Source organism: Aethalodelphis obliquidens, unplaced genomic scaffold, assembly GCF_003676395.1.
Source record: "Aethalodelphis obliquidens isolate GAN/ISIS:26980383/991018 unplaced genomic scaffold, ASM367639v1 scaffold26, whole genome shotgun sequence".
Lineage (NCBI taxonomy): Eukaryota > Metazoa > Chordata > Mammalia > Artiodactyla > Delphinidae > Aethalodelphis > Aethalodelphis obliquidens.
This window is the reverse complement of record NW_020837970.1, coordinates 14,485,980-14,507,559: the sequence shown is the minus strand read 5'-3', so window position 1 is coordinate 14,507,559 and position 21,580 is coordinate 14,485,980. Positions and strand designations below refer to the sequence as shown.

The 21,580-nt window shown below is 40.8% G+C and overlaps 1 protein-coding gene across 9 annotated transcripts in view; it reads right to left on the bottom strand.

The window, feature by feature from the left end:
* Positions 1-21,580, bottom strand: part of MAP2K5 (mitogen-activated protein kinase kinase 5) — a 266,567-nt gene that overhangs the window by 53,355 nt on the left and 191,632 nt on the right. For 6 of the 9 annotated variants that reach the window (XM_027123420.1, XM_027123422.1, XM_027123424.1 and 3 more), the window contains 2 exons: positions 7,052-7,078; positions 6,708-6,740 (listed from right to left, as the gene is read on the bottom strand). In XM_027123420.1, the coding sequence (XP_026979221.1) occupies positions 6,708-6,740; positions 7,052-7,078 (60 nt within the window). Of the gene's footprint in view, positions 1-6,707; positions 6,741-7,051; positions 7,079-11,735; positions 12,582-21,580 lie in introns of those variants that run through there. The other 3 variants (XM_027123421.1, XM_027123423.1, XM_027123426.1) reach the window with 2 other exon arrangements.

Sequence of the window (21,580 nt, the reverse complement as noted above, 5' to 3'; positions counted from 1 at the left end):
GCCGTTCCAAGCAGAGTGAGGAACACAACCCTAAGTAGGAAAGTGTGGGGCAGCCATCAAGACTAATGATGGACCCAAAGTGAGGCCGAAAAAAACATGGGTGTGAATCTAAAATGCTGTGCTAGGAGGTTCAGACATTACCCTACAGGTAGGGTTTGGCAGGTTGAGATCTGTATTTTTTAAAAGATAATCCTGTGGAGGTAGGGTGGTAGGAGAAACAAGGCAGAGAGAAAAGCTTAGAAGCTTGTTATGGTTATATGTGGTTATAAAACAGACTCTTCTCTCCATTCTCCTTTCCCAGTCCTCTCTTTTCTCACCCCCTTCTTCAGGTATCACCCTCTTCTAGAACAGAGATGTCAGCCGCCTCCCAGTTTGCCCAGCTCATGTGGAAGTGTCTAGCTGTGTGATTAACCTCCATACTCTTCTTTACTAAGCTGCCAGGTGGGGGTTAGCATCAAACACTGCTTCCTTCCAGCACTGGACATGTTTGCTGGCACTGCTAGAGAACATCAGAGGAGCCAGGTCTAAGAGAAGAGTCCACATGAAGCCTCTTGTGAGCTCAGGAGTTTCGCGGCGTGGATGATTGTCCCCATTCGTGACTCTTTTTAGTACCACTGTAATGATGTGCATATGCCAGCCAGGCAGATAAGTAAATAGTGGAGGCTCTCTTATGTCTCAATTAAATTGTATGATTAAATAGAGTCATTAAAAACTCACAGAAGACAAAGGCTTTTTTTTTTTTTTTTTGTGGTACGCGGGCCTCTCACTGTTGTGGTCTCTCCCATTGCGGAGCACAGGCTCCGGATGCGCAGGCTCAGCGGCCATGGCTCACGGGCCCAGCCGCTCCGCGGCATGTGGGATCTTCCCGGACTGGGGCATGAACCCGTGTCCGCTGCATCAGCAGGCGGACTCTCAACCAATGCACCACCAGGGGAGCCCAAGACAAAGCCTTTTATAAACAGATTTTTGTAATGATGGGCTATTAAATATGTTTTGGACCAAGAGAGCCTGTTCCCCTCTTAAGCAAGCCCACTTTACTCCTCCTCATCATTGAGGACCCAAGGCCAGGCCCCAGCACAACACCCCCCCAGCCCCCTCGCCCCAACCTCTTCTTGCCCATCACTCAGCTGGCCACTTCCTTTCCATCGTCCTCTCCCCTATCCCCACTGTGGCCTTCCTATCAATCCTTTTCAAGCTACACACCTTACAGGGAAAGCCATCATCTCCCCTACCTTCCAGACTGGGGCACAAAGGTCCTCCTCTTAAAGCCGTGACTTGCCCTGGCTCTAGCTGTCTATTGGCCTGGAACCCTGGCATTGTTACAGTGATTCCATTATCCTGATGGTGTCATATCCAAGAAACTGTTACTTAATCTAAGGTCACAGATTTATACCGATATTTCCTTTTAAGAGTTTCAGTCTTAGCTGTGAAACACTTACATTTAGGTCTTTGATCCACTTTGAGTTAGTTTTTGTATATGACGTGAAAAAAATTCATTCTTCTGCATGTGGATCTCCAACTGTTCCAGCATCATTTGTGGAAAAGACTATACTTTCACCATTAACGGGTCTTGGCATCCTCATCAGAAAACAACTGACCATGGACATATGGGTGTATTTCTGGACTCTCAATTCCATTTTACATGTCTATCCTTATGCCAGAACCACACTATTGATTACTGTATTGATTGATTACTGTAACTTTGTAATACATTCTGAAATCAGGAAACCTGAATCCTCTTTGTTCTTTTTTCCCCAAGATTGTTTTGGCTACTCTGACTCCTTTGCATTTCCATATGAATTTTGGGATCAACTCACCCATTTCTGCAAAAGAGCCCACTGGGGTTGTGACAGGGATTGCACTGAATCTGTAGACCAATTTGGGGAGCGCTGCCATCTTAATAATATTAAGTCTTCCATTCCAAGAATGTGGGATGTCTTTCTGTTTATTTAAGTCTTTAATTTCTTTCAAAGATGTTTTATAATTTTCAGTGTATAAGTTTTCCACTTCGTTTGTTAGACTTATTCCTAAGTATTTTATTCTTTTTGATGCTAACTGTATCTTGAAGTGTTTTCTTAATTTCACTTTTGAATTATTCATTTTGGGTTACTAATACATAGAATTACAACTGATTTTGTGTTTTGATTTTATATCCTATCATTTAGAAGATACTTCTGATAAGGTATAAAACATGACTTATAGGAATTCACTTCTTACTGGTAAAAGGAATAAACAAACAGATGTATAAACCAGGGATTTGTTAATTGTCCTGCTGAACACCTACAGATGTTGGATAGAAATTTATATTTAGCTATAATATGCTTGAAATACACACACACACACACACGCACACTCAGAGTAATGATCCATTTTTCTGGCTGTCATATTTTAGATAACCTGAACATTCTGAAACACATCTGTGAACTCAAAAATGATTTGCAAGAAAGTTTCAAGCCCTTCTGTCTGACATTTATCTTTTTCCTTTTTTGACCTTGCAAACTTCTTCTCATCCTGTAAGACCTAGCTTAAATGTCACACCTCCTGATCCACCCCCAGAACAAACCTTCTTCTGGCAGAACAAACCCTCCTGTTTCTGGGTTGTATAGTATGCATCCTATAACGAAGCATAATTATTCATTTCCATACTCTTATCTTTTCCAAGTCTGTGGCCTTCTTGGGGGCAGGCTCAAGGAGGAAGTCCCCACTTCAGTCTTTGCAATTCCCAGCACCTCAATCCACTGATGTCCTGGCTGGCTCCAGCCAGCCTGGGATTCGGTGACTCAGATAGCACTGCTCTGTTCCCACCTGCCACATCACCAATGTGGCCAGCCCTTTGTTGCCAGCCAAACTGGGAGCCCAGGCACTGGGGAGAGCATTCGATGGCTACATAGCCTCCTGAGTCCCAGCACACTGTACTGGCAGAGGATTTGGGACTATGCCTCTGCCTTTCTACCCTGACTCACAAATCTAATCTTCAGTTGACCTGGGAGACTTGCCTGGAAGAACAGTCCTCTCTAGGCTTGAAGGCTGCCCTGAGCATGGCCTGGTCAACTTGGGCTGGCATACAGTGGGCACTTTTGAGGACTATCTGCTGCATGAATGAACACAAGCCTACTCATTTTACTTCATCAGCCTCAATCTCTCTTCTCAGAGCAGTGGTTTGACCTTACACATACCACTTGGGTATCTGATTTCATTTGATACCTTTAATTTTGCTAGGGTCACCATCAGCAGTGCAAAGACTGAGACAAGATGATCAGATAACTGGGGCAGCCAGTAGTCACTGACAAGAATGGGGAGTGACCATAGAAAACAGAGGTGATCACAAGAGAGAACACAAGAAAAGCACCAAGCAGAGCAGCACACCCATGTAGGGGTCATTTAGTTTGGGAGCAAATGGCTCTCTACACCTCAACAAGCCCAAGCATATCACTGAGTGCCAAGGCCAAACACACAAGCAAAATGGCTGGTAAAATTCAATGAAAGAACAAGGCAAGATCCCCACAATTCTACAGCCCTAGAGGGCATCAATACGTCAAAGTTGAGTTCAGTACCATGTTCAAAACAGGGACCTGAGTCATCAAGAAAAGGTTACGATACCTTTTATAAAAGCTTTATATCAATGAAATGATATTCACTATACTTTATCAACAGGCTGCCAAGAACAAATACATTTTAGAAACATTCTTTCTAAAAAATGCAAATTTTCTCACTGATGTCAGAGCTTAAAGTAGTATCAGTTAGCTAGACAGCAAGGGCCACCTCATTCCCCAGTGATATCGGATGGCTAAGGCATCATGGCACACATAGACACACATCACTTACAATGAACCCAAGTACTTTACAGCTCAGGTATTCAGGGACTTGGAGAGGGCCTGATTATGAGTTTTACAGTAAGAAGTTCTTTTGAGAGAAGCAACTTTGAGGCAAAGATGGTAGCTCTAAGACAGCACTCAGATCCTGAGTTAGCCAGGTCCAAACCAGACAAGCTCCACCCCCTAAAATTAAACTAAATTTCCCAGATTTCTCTTTGCAGTCTGATTCTCTTGGTACCTTGGCTACTCATCCAGTTCCTGTTCTGTGGTTCAAATTTCACGTTCATGATTCTTACTACTCTGTTTACCTTTTGGTGTCTTTATTTGGATATGTGGTGGCTGACTCTGGCTTTGGCCCACGATCCCACCTCCTGTCTCTCAACTCCTGACATTCAGCATCCCTGGCTGCTCTAGCGCTGGCTCCTATCCACTTGATCTTGTTTTACTACTTCTTTGTTCTTTGCCAGGCCATGCTAGGAGGTCAAGGGACATCCACATAATAATAAATAAAGTACGTTACACTGGGCTTTGCTTAGCTATTTTGTACGTGACTCCAAATATATCCATCTTGTTTGAATTAGATTCCCTTGGGGTGGTACTTTTTGATTTGCCTTTTCCCGAAGAGAAACAGTATATACTGTCATTGGATAGCCATTTCATAATGAGGTATATCCCATGCCCAAAGAGTAAGATGGTTCAAATCCTGGCTGGTTATATTCATTCAGAAATAGAAGCCCTACATGTCAGATGTAAATGAAGATAGACAGTTAATTGTCCTCTGGGATCTAAAAGGGCAGACTTAGCCATTACGGAAGAGGTTCTCAAACTTTCATGTGCAAAGAGTTGGGAAGCTAGTAAAATGTAGATTCCTGGGCTCTACCCCTAGAAAGTCTAATTCAGAGATCTGGGTCCAAGAATCTGCATTTTAAACAAGAGTCTTAGGTAATCCTGATGTAGTTAGTCCTTGGACTACCCTTTGAGAAACACTGTATCACAGCAATGAGAAATCTGACAAACGTGGGGTAAGCACAGTAATTAAAAGATCCCACCAATCCTTCCTCTCTTAGAAGCTATGATGCACCTTGCCTAAGGCAGGTCACCTGGCCAACTCTTTCCTAATACTCTTATTCCCAATCATCACCTTGGTTCCAAGATCAACTTAATGTTTGTTTTAAAAATATATGTGAATTTCTCAAGTTTTCATAAAAAAGATATTTGAATGTTTTTAGAGTAAATGGGAATAGATGTCTAAGTTATAGTTTTCTCTCAACTGAGGAAGAAGTTCTATAAAGAAAAATATACGATTTAAGCTACAAGCTATTGTCCTTCATCACACATACCTTCTCGTCTTAGAACATCTCCCTATGATGATTTCAAAAGTCTCAAGATTTTACCCAAATCAAACAAGTAAAATATATTAAACTTAATAGCAATCACTGCTACTTTAAATAAGGAATGAAAACATCCATTTGATCCAGAAAACCTTCAAATGAGCTCTCCAGCAATATCTGTATTACTGGTGAAGGTATCTGTACCTGAACATTCTGATGCCCAGGAGCCTGGCAGACCAAGAACAGCAGCGCCCAGGAAAGATGGCAGGCTGTGCACTTGACTGGGTAGGCCATTTCCCTGGGCACGTCCCTAAGCAATCCTGAATGGGGAGCTCAGGAAAATCAGTTTAATTGGGAGGATTCTGATGGCCATAGGATGCTTTGGGAATCTAAGATGACAGAAGATATTGATGAGCTATTAGATCCAGGAGGCCTGTCTGATATTTGAGATAATGGGGCCTCCATTTGTTTCAGGATGATGCCTTCATTTTTGCACTAACATGGTTTATGGCTTGCAAGGGATATGTGGACTGACTGATGCAGACATTAAGGATGTTGGAGCTCCATTCTTACTATTATTGTGATATGTGTATGTATTTGTTTTTTTCCTAGGAGGATCTTTATTTTTTCTCCCAAATCTCATAACTGGTTATACAGACGTTTAATTGAGAGGAATGATTATGAATTAACAATATTTTCTCTTTCAAACTTTCCTATCTGAATCACTTATTGCCGACATTACAAGCATTTTAAATATTGTAAAATTAAAGTTTAAAAAATAAACACTGTTAGCAGGCAAGCTCAAGCCCAGAAAAACTCAGTTTTTAAAAAACATTAATGTTTCTTAATCGGAGTCTTGTATACTATAAGACTGCTAATTTACAGGGAAAAAAAAGGAATTTAAAGTCAGCAACAAAAGTAGTTGATTGAGAATGAAATTCAGGTAGCTTAACTCCATAAAGGCAAAGGGACAGTGAAACTCGGATACGGATGATCAGAGGTAGGATGACTTAACATGTGAGAATACTAGTTAAAAGCACAAAAAGTTAGGAGTATGTTCTGGGGAAAATGCCTAATTGGGAAATGAAAGCTGAACTGTTGACCTGGAGCTTCTGAACACTTTTATCACTCTGCTATGCTTTCCGTAAATAAAGCAAGGAGGACACATTTTATCCAGCTCATGTTTGCTGTTCAACTCTGACCCTTGCCTCCTGAATGACTTTAAATATGTGTTACGGAAAAAATGATACCACTTTAATTTCCGGCTCCATCCCCATCTGGCCAGAGAGAGGATAAATTAATATTATCGTGTTTTGTCTTTAGGGCTTCTGATGCCCCCAAGGACCAGCCTGTGGGACAGTCTGTTTTGGCAGAGAGTCTCGGCTGGAATCAGAAGAGCAGGATTCAGGACAAGGCCAGTTCACGTAACACAGCTCAGAGCCATAGAACACAACTTGCTCCGAGGATGTTGGGCATTGTGCTTCATTAGGAAACAAAATATAAGCTTTCCACACCATTAGGAATGACTTTAGGAGTGAAAGCACATAAGACGATGCCTCACCTCATCAACAATGCACTGCAGAAGCTGGAGAGGCTGCAATGGGAAAGAAGAAAGGAAAAAGTATTAGCCTCTATGCAATATCTTTACAGTGGAGTGGAAAGAAAAAATCATTAATGCAATAAAATATAGCAAGATTAATCAACAACAGCAAACTCTTATAAAAACATTGATGCTCAGGATGTTCTATTATTTCTAATGGTACCTAATCTAATACAGGCAGTTAAAGGTTTGCATTTTCTTCAAAATGCAATTTGCTAAGTTTAAAACAAGGCATTCAAGCATGCAAAGGAAGCAGCCATCAGGAAAAAGAAAAGTGAATTTTTTTCTGAACTCATAAAGCTTACCATTAAAGATCCCTGGTTTTTCTGAATCTGAAAAAAGGCAATATGTAATTAGCATGTCATAATCAAAATGACTCACTTGGACACATTATGATCACTGAGAGAAAATTATTGCATTGCTGGTGGCAATTTGTGGGCATGTGTTAACACAATTTACATAATGAAAATACACAAATGTTAATAGCTCGCTTCTCATTTATAGGCGAAAGTCAGCAGAATGTTAATTTCACACAACACTTTTTAGTACCCTCCAGGTTGTATTAGAATAGGGAGAAAAACCATAATCCATTTCAAAAGGCTGTTTACGATTCAGATATAAATAATGTTTTATATTGCTAGATTGTGAACACTGGGCTTAATGTTGCAATCATTGCTAATGTTATGAAGCTCACTCTTTTTAAATTAAAAACCGATTTATTTAAAATTGAAATTAAATCATAGTCAGAAATTAGAATTTTGGATTCCTGCCAGTGCCTGCTCACAACCCCTTATTTTGTGAAGAAAACTTTAATTATGTGGTTGAAGTATTTGCCTCTGACTCAGGAGTGGGTAAAGACTCCACCTCTTCCAAAGTTCCTTCAGCAGGGCAGCAATGCTTTCTGGGAAAATCAAATTCATGCAAGTTTTAACACTGGTTTTCAGGGGATAAGAGCAGAGTCAAAGAAGATGCCCGTTCTGGAGGCAGCTGCTCACACAGCTGACACCGATAAACCACATCTCTTAGAAAGTTACTAAAATGTGACACCAAATTAATAAAACATCCACTTAGTAGTTAAAGTATTAAACACTTCAATGTGTGCCCCCCAACCAAAAAAAAATTGCCTGCAGTTATTACAAACTCAATGAAAATGTCGTCCCAGGTACTAAATTTCCTAAGGAGGAAAATTTCGGGAACCAAATATAACTACTGAGGAGACAGTTGTTTGCTGTGATAACAGTGCTTCAACCAGCGGGTAAAATATAGGTAAACTAGTTAATAGTCCCTTATATGCTTTTTTTTTTTTTTTGTGGTACGCAGGCCTCTCACTGTTGTGGCTTCTCCCGTTGCGGAGCACAGGCTCCGTACGCGCAGGCTCAGCGGCCATGGCTCACGGGCCCAGCCACTCCACGGCATGTGGGATCTTCCCGGACCGGGGCACGAACCCACGTCCCCTGCATCGGCAGGCGGACTCTCAACCACTGCGCCACCAGGGAAGCCCCCTTATATGCTTTTAATGGTGCTTTTAATAGTTCTTTCATATACATGTTCTCATTAGATCTCACAACCACCCTGAGCTTGGCAGGGATGGTCATCTCTAGTCTATGATGGGAAAAACCGGGCCTCTCAGAGGCGGGCAGGCCCAAGGCCACAGGAGCAGGCTGTGGTTGTGCTGGGGCCTCTCTCGTGCTCCTTTCTCTCCAGCATCATATCTGCCTACAATCACAGCATTCCTTAAAAACAACTGGATTTGCATGTGTTTATACTTGGCATGGTAAAGTTGATAAATGATCAGTTTTGGCACGTGGCTTATCCTCAACTAGACTGTTAAGCTCCTCAAGGGCAGAAGCCATGTTTTTGCATTTCTTTTGCATCCCTGTGGCTGATCAGCAGACCCTTCCACCGAGTGCTAGATGTTTTAGAAAGTGCTTTACCATGTATTGTCTCAGCTGAGCATGGTACCCGCTCCTTCCTGCTCTTGGCTCCTCATCATGCCCTCCCCAATCACCACTCCCTGAAACTTCCATCTCAGGTTGATTGGCTCTTGGTCTACTTCGATAGTTCCTACTGAATGTTGCCCTGATGCTTCTTCTTGTTCCTCTAGCCAATGAGTACTTCTGCATAAGGGTCTGTGGGGAAAGATTTACATTAAAAAGGAAGACAGAGGGCTTCCCTGGTGGCGCAGTGGTTGAGAGTCCGCCTGCCGATGCAGGGGACGCGGGTTCGTGCCCCGGTCCGGGAAGATCCCACATGCCGCGGAGCCTGCGCGTCTGGAGCCTGTGCTCCGCATACGGGAGAGGCCAAAACAGCGAGAGGCCCGCGTACCACAAAAAAAAAAAAAAGGAAGACAGAGCTGTTAACTACCACCCTGGAGTGGTTAGGGTTTTAGTAACAAGCCACAGCATCTTTAAAAAATCATGAAAAAACCCAGGTAAATTCTCCTATAAGATATCTTTGGTGTTTGCTTTTACAGTTGGTCCTTGATCAACATGGGTTTGAACTGTGCAGGTCCACTTATACGTGGCTAGTTTTCATTAGTAAATACTACAGTACTAAATGGTCCATGGTTGGTTGAATCCAGGGATGCGAAGGAACCTCGGATACTTGGAAATTGGGGGCCGACTAAATTGTATGCAGATTAACCCCCTCGTTGTTCAAGGGTCAACTGTATTTTTTTAAAGTACACACAGATAAGCACCGCCTCCCCCAAACATTCTCAGTAAGACATATCTACTTTAACAGGAGAGTTACTTTTTCTAATGTACACAGAATTAGAAAGCTGTTTTTGACATCAAAGAGAATGTTTTTCATAAATTTCCAATAGTCAGGGGGATTACAAATTCTCTGAGGAAAACATGTAGCAAACATTTTAAGTGACATGTTTCAAAATGAATTCAGGAATGGATTGTGAGACACTGTTCCCAGTAACATGAGTTGCGTGAACTAAATGAAAATTTCCTCATAAACCGAGACCTTAGAAAAAGTTTCCATCCTGCCCTAATCTGTGGGTTAAAAGCATGGTTTAAGACAGCTTAAAACTGTACTATTGTAACACTTGCTCTTTACTACAAGAAAAGGAGAAACAGCAATATCAAAGTCTGTTTTATGATCTTATAACCATACTGTTATACTGTTTTGCCCAGGTTTTTAAAGGGAGACGCTGTTATCAGGTTTTATCACACACTTTTGATAGCAACATACTACATGAAATCATCTTCATAAATTTTGTATTAAGGTAGCAGTGCCAGTACATGAAATTGATTCAAAATGCTTAAGATACTCACTTACTTTTTAACAGTTACACAATGCAGTGACATATCTTCTATTTCGCAAGAATCTGATGATGCAACATCATTATAATTGATTCATTTCTCAATTAAATAAAGCTACTGTGCTTTTCTTTATATGAATGCCACATAGACCATAGAGTTAGATGTATTATCTCCTTCCTCTGTCTCAGATATATGGCCTTAAGTGCTATATTCTGTTCCTCTGTTAATTCCACCAGAAAAATTTAATGTCACGGTCATATTTTTCAAATTCTGAACTGCCATAAACTCAACTGTATTTATATTAGGCATATTTTTCACTGCTAAACTCTTTGTTGTTTACCTTTTTCAAGATCACATTACTGTACAGGCGCAGCAATCATAAAACAGATCCAGACAGAGTCAGCCTCCAGTCGTGGCCTCTGCTTTTGCACACAGTTCATGAAAAAGTGAAGCCCCTAGTTCTGAAGCACATTAAAAGTGGTACTAAGGGTCCTCAATATAAAATGTTAGCTTCGTGAATGCCTCTCTTTATTCTGGGTCTGCCTTGCAAATGCTTAGCTGTGAGAGCAGAGTTCAGAGGGACACAGTAACATTGTTAGGGCTCATGTACTGCCTGCACCTCCCAACATATGAGATGCTGTTTATAACTAACTTGTCCAAGTCCACCTTCCTGCCTGTACATTTTGCTTGCGTTGAGCTTTCTATGTCTAACTGATACTTGGGGACAAAGAACAGAACGATAATTGCTCCAGTCATAGGCTTTGCTAATCAGTCTCTAGAACTAGTAGCATTTTGAAACACTATTTAGACAAACCTCTTCCCTCTTCTGGGCATAGATTTTTTTTTTTTTTTCTTTCATCAGCCGTTAGGTTCAAGATTTTAAGCCACACTAACAGAGGATAGTTATGCCTCATTCTAATATAAGACAGACCCTTGTGTGTTTAAATGGGGAAGAATGACTTCACAACAGGCAAGCCTAAAAATCAGTTAGGTCTGAAATTTAGGGTATTACTGCAGTCATATTTACCTTGTATTTCCTTGCAAGGGCCATACAGTTGAGTTGGCAATTAAAAAGCTCCCATAATATGACTTGTGACTTGGGAAAACAAACCTGGAAAGGAAACTGCCAATGCAAAAGTTTGCTCATGGGGCCTCAGCTATTTAATCAATGACTCTGGTGATAAAAATCAACTTTGGAAGGCTCACATTACGCCTCTATCTCTATAGGGGTACTTTTTACACACACAGTGGTAAAGCAGACCTTGCTACCAGCGCTTTTATATTATATTCAGAAGCACAATCAGAAAACTGAAATGAATCCACCTATGTAACTTAGAGAAGACACCAGCTATAGCTTTCATTTTCTCTTTTACTCTCTGAAATTATGGCCTGCCCTGCAGCTCTTGTCTGAGAGATTAATGTGTGACCTGGGTCAGATCTTCCAATATCAGTTGACAAATTTTCTCTTTACATATTTACTGCTTTTCAAGCTTGTGTTATTTTCTCTTAAATAGAAAACAGAAATATAAAATTAAATTATATGGTTGGGATTTTAAAAGAATATCGTTTTTATTTGTTGTGCTCCTGGCATCACATTCTAGCTTTCAATGTTGAACTCTATTCTCTTTTTAAATTTCAAATTTTATAAACTGTAGTTATTTTGCAAGGACTCTTTTTTTTTGGGGGGGGGGGTCCTTTTTTGGCCGTACCGCGCAGCATGCGGGATCTTAGCTCCCCGACCAGGGATCAAATCCGTGCCCCTTGCATTGGAAGTACAGAGTCTTGACCATTGGACCTCCAGGGAAGTCCCAGGGACTCTCTTTTCAAATCAGATTCATTAAGCTATAACTCTGGCTAAATATAAACAGGGATTATGGCAAACTGAGATTTTATATTCAAAATGAAGAATAATGACCTAATTTTTTTTTTTTTTGAGATGGAAGGGACCTCCAAGATCTACTCATTTTGCTGTTAAAGAAACTGACGCTCAGAGGGGAACAGTGCCCAAGGCCACAGATAGAACCTGGCTTAGAACTGACTGCTGACTCACAAGGCTCCCTAGTATGGGGACAAATGCATAAACTTTGGAGTCAGAAAGATCCCTGGAATTCCTGTCAGACCCCCATGGCTTCAGAAGCTCCCTCCCTTCACTAGGCTTAGGGCTCTTGTCTAGAAAGTAAAGGATAAGCTAGAGGGGCCCAAAGATCCCCCAACCCCCCAAGCTGCCCATTCAAGCACCATGATTCTTTTTCCTACCTGAAGGAGAGCTGACACTGGCACTCAATCTGATTGTATCTGGCACTGTGCTGGGTGATAAGACTTAGGGTCACATCACCTCCAATCCATCATAACTTGCAAAAACAAAGTGCCCAAATCTCAAAAAGCCCTCAGTGAGAGAAAAAAATCACTTCCACATGACCACAAACTGAATACATACTGCTTACTAACACTAACTTAAAATAAGAGTATCCAAATAAAGGACTGTTTTTTTGAAAAGGAACAGAACGAAACTTACCCGGGTTAACTACAAATGGGAATTTTGGCAAACTGATATTTTTAGACGCTGAACGTATTATGAGACAAAATAAATGAATAATATATATTATTTCTGATAATATAAATGAACAAAAACAATTCACTTGTGCTATCCTATCTCCCCTTTTCATCAGCCTCTGTCCTTGTTCAAGTTCTTATCATGCCTGTGAATCTATTAGCATAGCTTGTATAGGACAAAACAAAACAGCAACAAAAAATAACTCATATCACTTATTTAAACACAAATCAATCACTTAAAAATAAGTGATAAGAGGATTTAGAAAGGAGCTACTCAATAAGGTGTAAGAAGGTCTCTGTGATTCCCACATTCTAAGATCCACTCACTGGCACCTTCTCCCCGCCCCACATCCCAAACTCCGGCCGGGGTGCTGCATTCAGGAGTGACCAGTTTTAAAAAGTTAAAAATAGATATCCCTGAACTTAACAAACAGCTGGGCAGGCTAGAAAGGCTCCAAGATGCCTAGAGGAGGGCACAGCTCAGATGGGACCAGGCAGAAAATCAGCGCAGCCATAAATTAGGTCACTTGGCTCTTACTGCTTCCCGAGTTATCAAGGACAATGCATTGTCACACAACACACAACAGCTGGAGCACCAAGGTACAGTGCAACATCATTCATGTGCTGGGTCTGCCAATCAGTGAGCAGGAAAAAAAGGACTGATTGCCAGCGTATACTCTTTTATCCCTTGTGTATGTAAAGTTGACATAGCTCAGGTCCTCCCCCACACAGGTGTACAAGAGCCACAGGGTGAATCATCTCCCGGGCAGGTAAATGAGAATTGTAATATTTAGTTAGACCTAAATTCTGTGAGAAAAGCAGGGGCTTAGGATCACAATTCAAAACGACCAATGTGAATTACAAAACTGACCTTTTCCCTAATGGTACAAGGTCTGGTCAAGGAGTCCATTAAGCATGAGCTTTTCAAAGAAGATTTTAGACATCTGCTGTATCAAACTTTTCTCTTTTCTTTGCTCCAAAAAATGTGTGGTCTTATTTCAGAATCTAGGAAGAATATCTGTTCTTTGTGTATGGGAGAGGGGTGAGGGGGGAGGTGTTGCTTTTTCTGAGAAAGGCCTGTTGATCATTCTGCTCCTTATGGTCAAATAAATCTGCCATAGCAAAAGTTATTTTACTGTGTCAAAATGTCTGAAGGGTTTTTTCTGGAGCTATCAGTTAGTTTGCATCTCTATTAGCTTAAATCCCCCACATGCCACAGAGTCCAGAACGAGTTCGAGGTCAAGTAGTCCAATTCCTTGTTCCATGTAGAAATTCACTTTATAATATTCCTGACAGGGACTTCCCTGGTGATCCAGTGGTAAAGAATCGCCTTCCAATGCAGGGGACATGGGTTCGATCCCTGGTCAGGGAACTAAGGTCCCACATGCCGCAGGGCAACTAAGCCCACGTGCCTCAACTAGAGAGCCCGTCTGTCGCAAACTAGAGAGCCCATGCACCCTGGAGTCCAGGCGCCTCAACTAAAGAGAGAAAACCTGCATGCCACAACTAGAGAGAAGCCCGCACACCGCAACAAAGAGCCCGCATGCCTCAATGAAAGATCCTGCGTGCCACACCTAAGACCCGATGCAGCCAAGAATAATTAAAAGAAAAAAAAGAGTGGGGGAACCAAAGAAAAATAAATATTCCTGACAGACAGCTAGCCTGTCTTTGCTAGAAGACTTCCAGTGACGGGATTCCAACGATTCTATCTTGGGTAGCTTGAATTGTTAGGAAGTTCATTCTTATTTTGAGTCCAAATATGTCTTCCTATAAGATGTGCCCATGGTCTGGAGCTGTAGTGATTAAGTCTAATGACAGCTCTTCACATATCTGAAGATAGCTGTCATGCCTCCACAATGGTTTTTTTCCTGAACAAACATCCTATTGATATTTTCTTCCTAGGATCATTTGCTATGTTTGGTTGCCCTCTATCCTTCTCCCTTCCATTAGTAATGACACTCTAACAGCATTTCCCCACCCCTAAGCAGCCCACGTGCTTCGTGGGAAGAAGACTTCGCCCCCAGCTTTAGAGATGGGGCATGTGGTTCAGGCCTAAACTAGTTGGCATCACCTAAATGCCCTGGGTGCAGGGAGTTAAACCAATCAAACTGAAGCCCAGAGCCTCTGGCTGCTTGTGGGGGAGAAAGAGACCAGCTCTTTCCTTCTAAACTGGGAAGCAGGTCACCCCAGGAACTCTACAGCCATTCTTGGTCTATGAAGGGAGAAGCCTATTAAGAATAGAGCTCAAAGTGACTTACCGGATAAAGTTCTACCTAAAACCAGCAATACTTAGATTTTCGGTCACGTAATTCAATAAATTTCCCTTATGACTGAGGCAACTTTGAGTTGGGTTTTCTGTGAGCTGAACCAGAAAGCTGTCTAGAAGGACCCAAGCATGATTTCACATTCTCCTTTGAGGTTATCTTTCTCTGAGTGTGGTGCCGTACGTGTGCGCTCCTCATAAAGTGTGATATCCACGCCTGAACACATACCTGGCACTGGCTTACGTCACCTTGCTTTGGACACTATACACTATTTAGGAGACTGTCATAGAGGCTACAAGCGCATTCACATTTTTGATAGCCACGTCACATAGTTGGCTCAGTGGAGAGAAACAGAGAAGTGTGTAAGTCTTGGGCTGAAAAAGAATTACTTCTTTCCTGTACTCTTCTATTTCTTATGTGTTTCACACTGACAGAGTATTTGAGAGTCAAAATGAGTGGATCATTAAACCAATTACAGAATCTAGACAAGTCTGATGAAGTTTCTACCTGTTGTCTCTCCCCTCTAACTGACAGAAAGTGCATCAGCCTTTTGTTTGTTTGGCTGAGGAGAGTCTTGCCCAACACTGAAGCAGACTCATAGACTTGGTGTCTGAAAGCACCTGAAAGGTTTTTTAATCTGACCTAGCTTCCGCCCCATCTGACCCTTGAATCCCTCCTTTACGCCCCTGCTGACCGAACTTCTGTCTGAATACATACAGTAATGCAGAGCTTACGTTTTCTGACTGTCCATTCTACCTCCTGTTCCACTTCTACACTAACAGAACAAATCCACATCCTTTCTTAGAGAGAATCCTCAAATATCTGAAGACAACTATCACATCTCCTTGGAAGCTTTTATTCTTCAGGTATTAATGCTGGCAGGGTAGAGTGGAAATACAGACATGGAAGAAAAGGGGATGAAATTATTAATTTAAAGCCTAAGGATGTGTATTGATTCTTAGTTCCTGCTGATTCTAAAACATGCTATTGCCAACATGTAAAAAAAGTAAAATTAAACTAAATTATCAATTCATATATGTTTATGAAGTACTTACTCTGTGCCAGCCACTGTACTAGACTCTAGGACTCAGATGATGGATAAGATATAATTGCTGGTCCACAAAAACAAAGTGACTTATTAAGTTCCCTGAAATTTAGTGGCAGAGCTGAGACTTAAGCACAGGGCTTGCACACACCTCTAAATGTCACTGAATGTTTGTATAAAATATAGTTCGCTGGATTCAGGACACTGTAAATTTCTAAGACAGCTTCGCCATGCCCCCCAAAACAGGTCATGTTTTTAGGCATTGCAAGGAAGGTTTTCTTTGTGAGCTAAGACTCCACATATCGCTCCTTTTTGTTTCTTTATCCGCGATATATCTGACAACATTTTTTGCCCTGCTGAGATTCTGAGATAAGCTGTAACTGCAGCCAACACATGGTTCATACAGGATTAGGAAAGAAAAAACATCTTGAAATACAGTCACATATAACCATGTTAATTAACATGTGTCTTACTGGCTTGACTGTAAATTCAAAATAGGTTTAAAGAGAAGAAGTCATGGATCTAGAATGAACTGAAGAAAGTCTGACTTCTGTTTCAGTTTCAGTTCACACCTCTCATATTTTGATATAAGTAAAATAAGGTTTCAATAAACTCTAAGGGAGGACATGGGGAGATGGTGTTGAGTAAGGTGGCTGAAGGTGTAGAAAAGAGGAGGAAACTGTTCGTACAAGATGAAAGGAGACCACACAAGTATCTAGTCCAGCATTTTTCAGTCTTTGTTTACCAAATAACTCTTAGTTCATACAAGATATTACTTAGACACATTTTGAAAATTAACAGATAATGTGTTTGTGTGTGCATGCATGTGTGTATGTGCCAGAGAGTGGATGCCCACCTACTGTATTTGGCACGTGACTGACCTAGGCCACCTCCATCAGTTTCCAGATGAGAAAACTGAGGTCTGAAAAGAAATAAGGTCAAAAAACTAATAGGAACAGCCAGGACCAGAACTCAGGTTAACTCTGTGTGTGTGGCTGGGTGGAAACCATATACCGATAATGATTCAATTTGTCACTTGTTGGGTGTGTCACTTGTTGTACCCCAGTTGCCTCTGCCCTGAGTCATTGAGCATTTCCAGCTGCCTGGCTACCAAGGAGGCATAGGGCTGACCAAAGAGCAGGGGCTGGAGGGAGGCCTTTAGCCGGGAACATTCTTTTGTTTACTGTATTTTATCAAACTAGAGCTAGGACTGGGGTCGAGGTCTCCTCATGCCCAGAATGGTGCTCTCTGAAACCTGTTTCTGAACACAAAACAAGACAAGCTCCATCAGCCTCTTTGGTCTTTCTTTCCCCAGACTTCCTTACCTTCCCCCCATGGTGTCACCAACTATAGACCTTGACAGTGTACAGCACAACAGAGTCTACACTTGGTTCTAATTGCTTTCCTCAGTTTCCCACAATTCTTTGGGGACGACACCTTGGCTTTGAGAGTAACAGACAACTGCCTCCTTTCTTAGCTCCTAGCAGTCCCTGGCACCCTCTTTCCACCTGGTGTGTCCTGGGCAATCTCCAGTCTTAAATCGAATCAGCTCTTTGCTCCTTTTAGGCAACTCACTGACTTTTCAATGAACTTAGCTTGTCTGTTTTATTGGCACTAAAGAAGGTTGGGTTCTTAGCATCATTAACATTTTAGTTGAGGAAGAATTCCCAGACTCCCCAGGCATTAATCCAGAACGGTTAAATATCTAAAAAGTAATCTGTACTCAAACAAAGCTTGGCCAGGTCTGCCCCCTTTTTAACTTGGATGCCAATGAGCCCCTAGCCCCACATCTACCCAAGTTTTCTATACTGAATGGTGATAAATAAAACACTGGAGTACAAATAAAGTTGATGTCTTTGTCTGTTGGCAGGCACGAAGCATCCTACAACAGTGATTTCCATCTCTGTAGACACACCAGTGGGAGGCAGTACTTGAGAGGATGGGTGTGTGAAATAAGGATAGCTATTTGGGCTCAAAGCCTCTGGGTGCCTTCTCTCACTTTCTCCCCCTGCCCCATCCCTCTAGAGTGGGAGACAGTCTGATCCTGTTGCCAAATATCTGGTAATCATCAGTGAGTCATTTAATGGCTATGGACCCCCCTTTTCCTCCTCTGTAAAATAAATGAGTTGGACTAGACCATTGTAAGATCTCCTCACATCCTAAAATTCTATGATTCCATGAGGTAGTACCAATGAAACCAAAGGGGGAAAAATCGAAGGCCTTCCAGACCACAAAGATTAAGAGGAAAAGAAGATGGCAAAGTAACCCCTGAAAGCCAGGCTGGGCACCAAGTTCATTACTTCAAACGTCAATTCTATTTCTGGGCTAAACTGATTACTTAAAAATTGTAAAAGAATCATGGACCCCAGTTACTGAATTAAAAATGATTAGATTCTGTATATAATTCTATATATTAATGATGGTGATTGTGAATGATAAATTATAACACAAAAAAGAAAGACTGTAAAGGAGGGCTCTTATGGGATCAGAAAAGTAATTCATTTTAGTCCTAACTGGAGTGAGACATGGTCATATATTTTCAGAGTTACATAGGTAAATCCCTAAAGTACTTTCTGGAAATATAAATAATACTAATATTACCTTGCTCTTATTTACCACCTTATTTTTTTCAAAGTGGTCTCTTAGGTATTAGCTCATTTGATCATGACGACCAATCCTCCAGCAGTCTAGAAAATGTTCTACGATATGCCAAGTTAAATTCATAAAGGGTGGCAGGGAACCCCTCAGAGGCATGTGCCAACTGACCTTAGGGTAGAAATCTTAAAATGCAGTGATTTCCAACCTCAGACTGGCTCTCAGTCATCTCAAAGGGATTCATGAAATTCTCAAGCTTAATTTCATTATCTGGTCTCGGCTACATGTGCCATCTCCATCCTGATACAGCACTTCTCTCCTCTACCATTCTACCAACATTTTCTTACTTCCCTCCCAGTGTTGCTTTAAAAGTCATCTAAGGACATTCCCAAACTATTAGGGAGATGAATGTCACAGTAGCAGTAGTAACCTATTGAGTTGAAGTACTTACTGCAAGGACACCAAATACAACATGCTGCTTTAGACCTTTATCTTTTACAAGATGACTCTCCTCTTGACTAGAATACCTGGAAAGTTCTTTTCCATCCTTCTAGCCTTAGAGCTCAGCTCAAGCATCATCTACCCTGTGAAACCATAGTTTCCTAAAGTGAGCTGACCTCTTACTCTTGAGGCCAGAGCATAGTACCTCCTGTAGGGCTCCTTTTATATCAACTGTCATTTGTTTATGTTTTTCTTCCCACTGCACTGGACTCTTTGACAGCAGGGACCACATCTGTTCCATTTCCGTACTCCCAGTGCTTAGCACAGTGCCAGGACAGAGTAGATGCTCAATGACAAATACATGTTCAATTAAACTGAGATGTATGTCATAAAATAGTTTAGAAGGTGCTATAAAACCAAACCAACATTGGGTTAGTGCTTTTTAAAAAAATAGAGACAATCACTAACCTAGCTGGCTAACTACATATACCTCAACTGAGGTATTAACAAGTAATTTATCTTTAATGGAAAGTTTCACATTTCTAAGCTACACACACTTGGAGGATAATTCCTCTTCCATTTCTGCTCCATTTTAAAGATATAGTGGGAACCCACCTCCTGTCTTCAGCATAGACTAAGCAAATAAAATTATGAGACCTCTTGATAAGTATGAAATAGACATTGGGAGAAAAATTTGACACAGGCAATTAAAAAATTTCTGGGAGGAAGCAAATGTGTATCAGTGAACACCTTCATATCACCTAAATTTCACTTCTGCATTTTATGGAACATAAAATCTGATTTTATGGCTTGAAATATCAGTATATTTTAACTGTCTATATCCTCAATAGTGAGGATGAAAATAAACAATGAATTAAAACATGTAGGCTAGAAATGTTTGGAAAAATAAAACTGCACACATATCACTCTTTTGGACTCTTGCCAATTAAAGGTTAGAACCTGAAGTTGGGGTAATAACCCACTGCTGTTTTTTTCTTTGACCAGAGATCTCACACAAAATCTGGATACTTACAGTTTACTAAAATCCTTGATGTTCAAATTTCAAAAAGTTCATGCAACAAAGGATAGATTCCAAACACTTCTTTTCAAAGAAGGCAAACTTTTTAGGTTTAATTTTGCAATACTAGGTTGGTTTAGGCATAATTAGTACATTACTACATAAATAAGACAGTGATATCTATAGTGTGAATTTAACGCTGAATATAAAACCATATTAAATTGTCAAAATTAGGATTAATAATAATATACTCAAAGGACTTTAAAACATGAATAAAATTAGGTGTAAAAACTCTACTATTTTGGGGCTTCCCTGGTGGCGCAGTGGTTGAGAGTCCGCCTGCCGAGGCAGGGGACGTGGGTTCGTGCCCCGGTCTGGGAAGATCCCACGTGCCGCGTAGCAGCTGGGCCCGTGAGCCATGGCCACTGAGCTTGCGCGGCCGGAGCCTGTGCTCCACAACGGGAGAGGCCACAGCAGTGAGAGGCCCGCGTACCGCAAAAAACCACCACCACCACCAACAAAAAAAACTCTAGTATTTTGACATTAACTTTTGAAAAATGTTTAATATTTTAAAATAGTTTTAAGAACATATGCTTTCTACTTTATTACAAGACAAATACTCTATCCAGAGCACAATTTATTACTACAAAATAAACGTATGTTTAAAAGACAGTCTGTCAATTGAAAAAAAAAAAAACCTCACACACATTAAAATAGCAGGTTTCCAGGCCAAGTTAAACAAAATATTTTCTACTTGACAAGCTGCTTACATTTAAATGAAAACAGGGCAATTGTGGTCAATAATATGGATTGCATATAATAAAAAGGACCTTAGATCATGTTAATACAAGGATCAGAAAGCAGTAACTTAAATTAAAACCACCCAATTATTTAGCAAACTTTCAGATACAGCAAATAAATTAATCTGTTTTAAATGAAAGTGCTCAGATAAGTAGCTTTTTGACCTATGAGTAAGTCTCACTAGCAGCAATCACAGCAAAGCAAGGATCTGCTGAAGCAAGGCAAAGCCCCCAAATCAAACAAATGGTATCAGTAATCAAAAAGCATTTGCAAAACATATTTCCTTGGTTAGTAGCAGGGGGTTCTGAGCAAATGCCGCCTACAGCTTCCTTCATACTTTGATATACAGTGTACGGGGGGGTGAACACATGTTTCTCTTACCCATGAACAAATGGGGTATTTTGCTTTTTAACAACAGGATATTTTCATTTCTGTACTGTCTTGTGAAAAAGGCCAGTCATTATACTATTAAGAATACATGTCTTTCACTTAAAATCCTCTATTATCCACTTATGTTTAACTTGTATTGGGATTTAAGAATGCGTCTTTATTGAGACAAGTAATATGTCATCATTTTGTTCAGCTAACAGGCCTGACAGACCCTGTCTCCTTGAGTTAAGCACAGCAGATCTCTATTTCGTACGTTGGTGGCAAAAGGTGGCAGAATAAATGAGAAATGCCAATTGGTAGTAAAGATTTTTAATCCCAAAGATGCAGACTTTCCTTTTGCCTTGGCCTTAATTATTCTATTTGGCCAGATGATGGTATGCTTTTTCAATAAAAGTGATCTCTATATATTGTAATAATTTATTTGGATGCCATTGTTATGTATTTTAACAAATAAC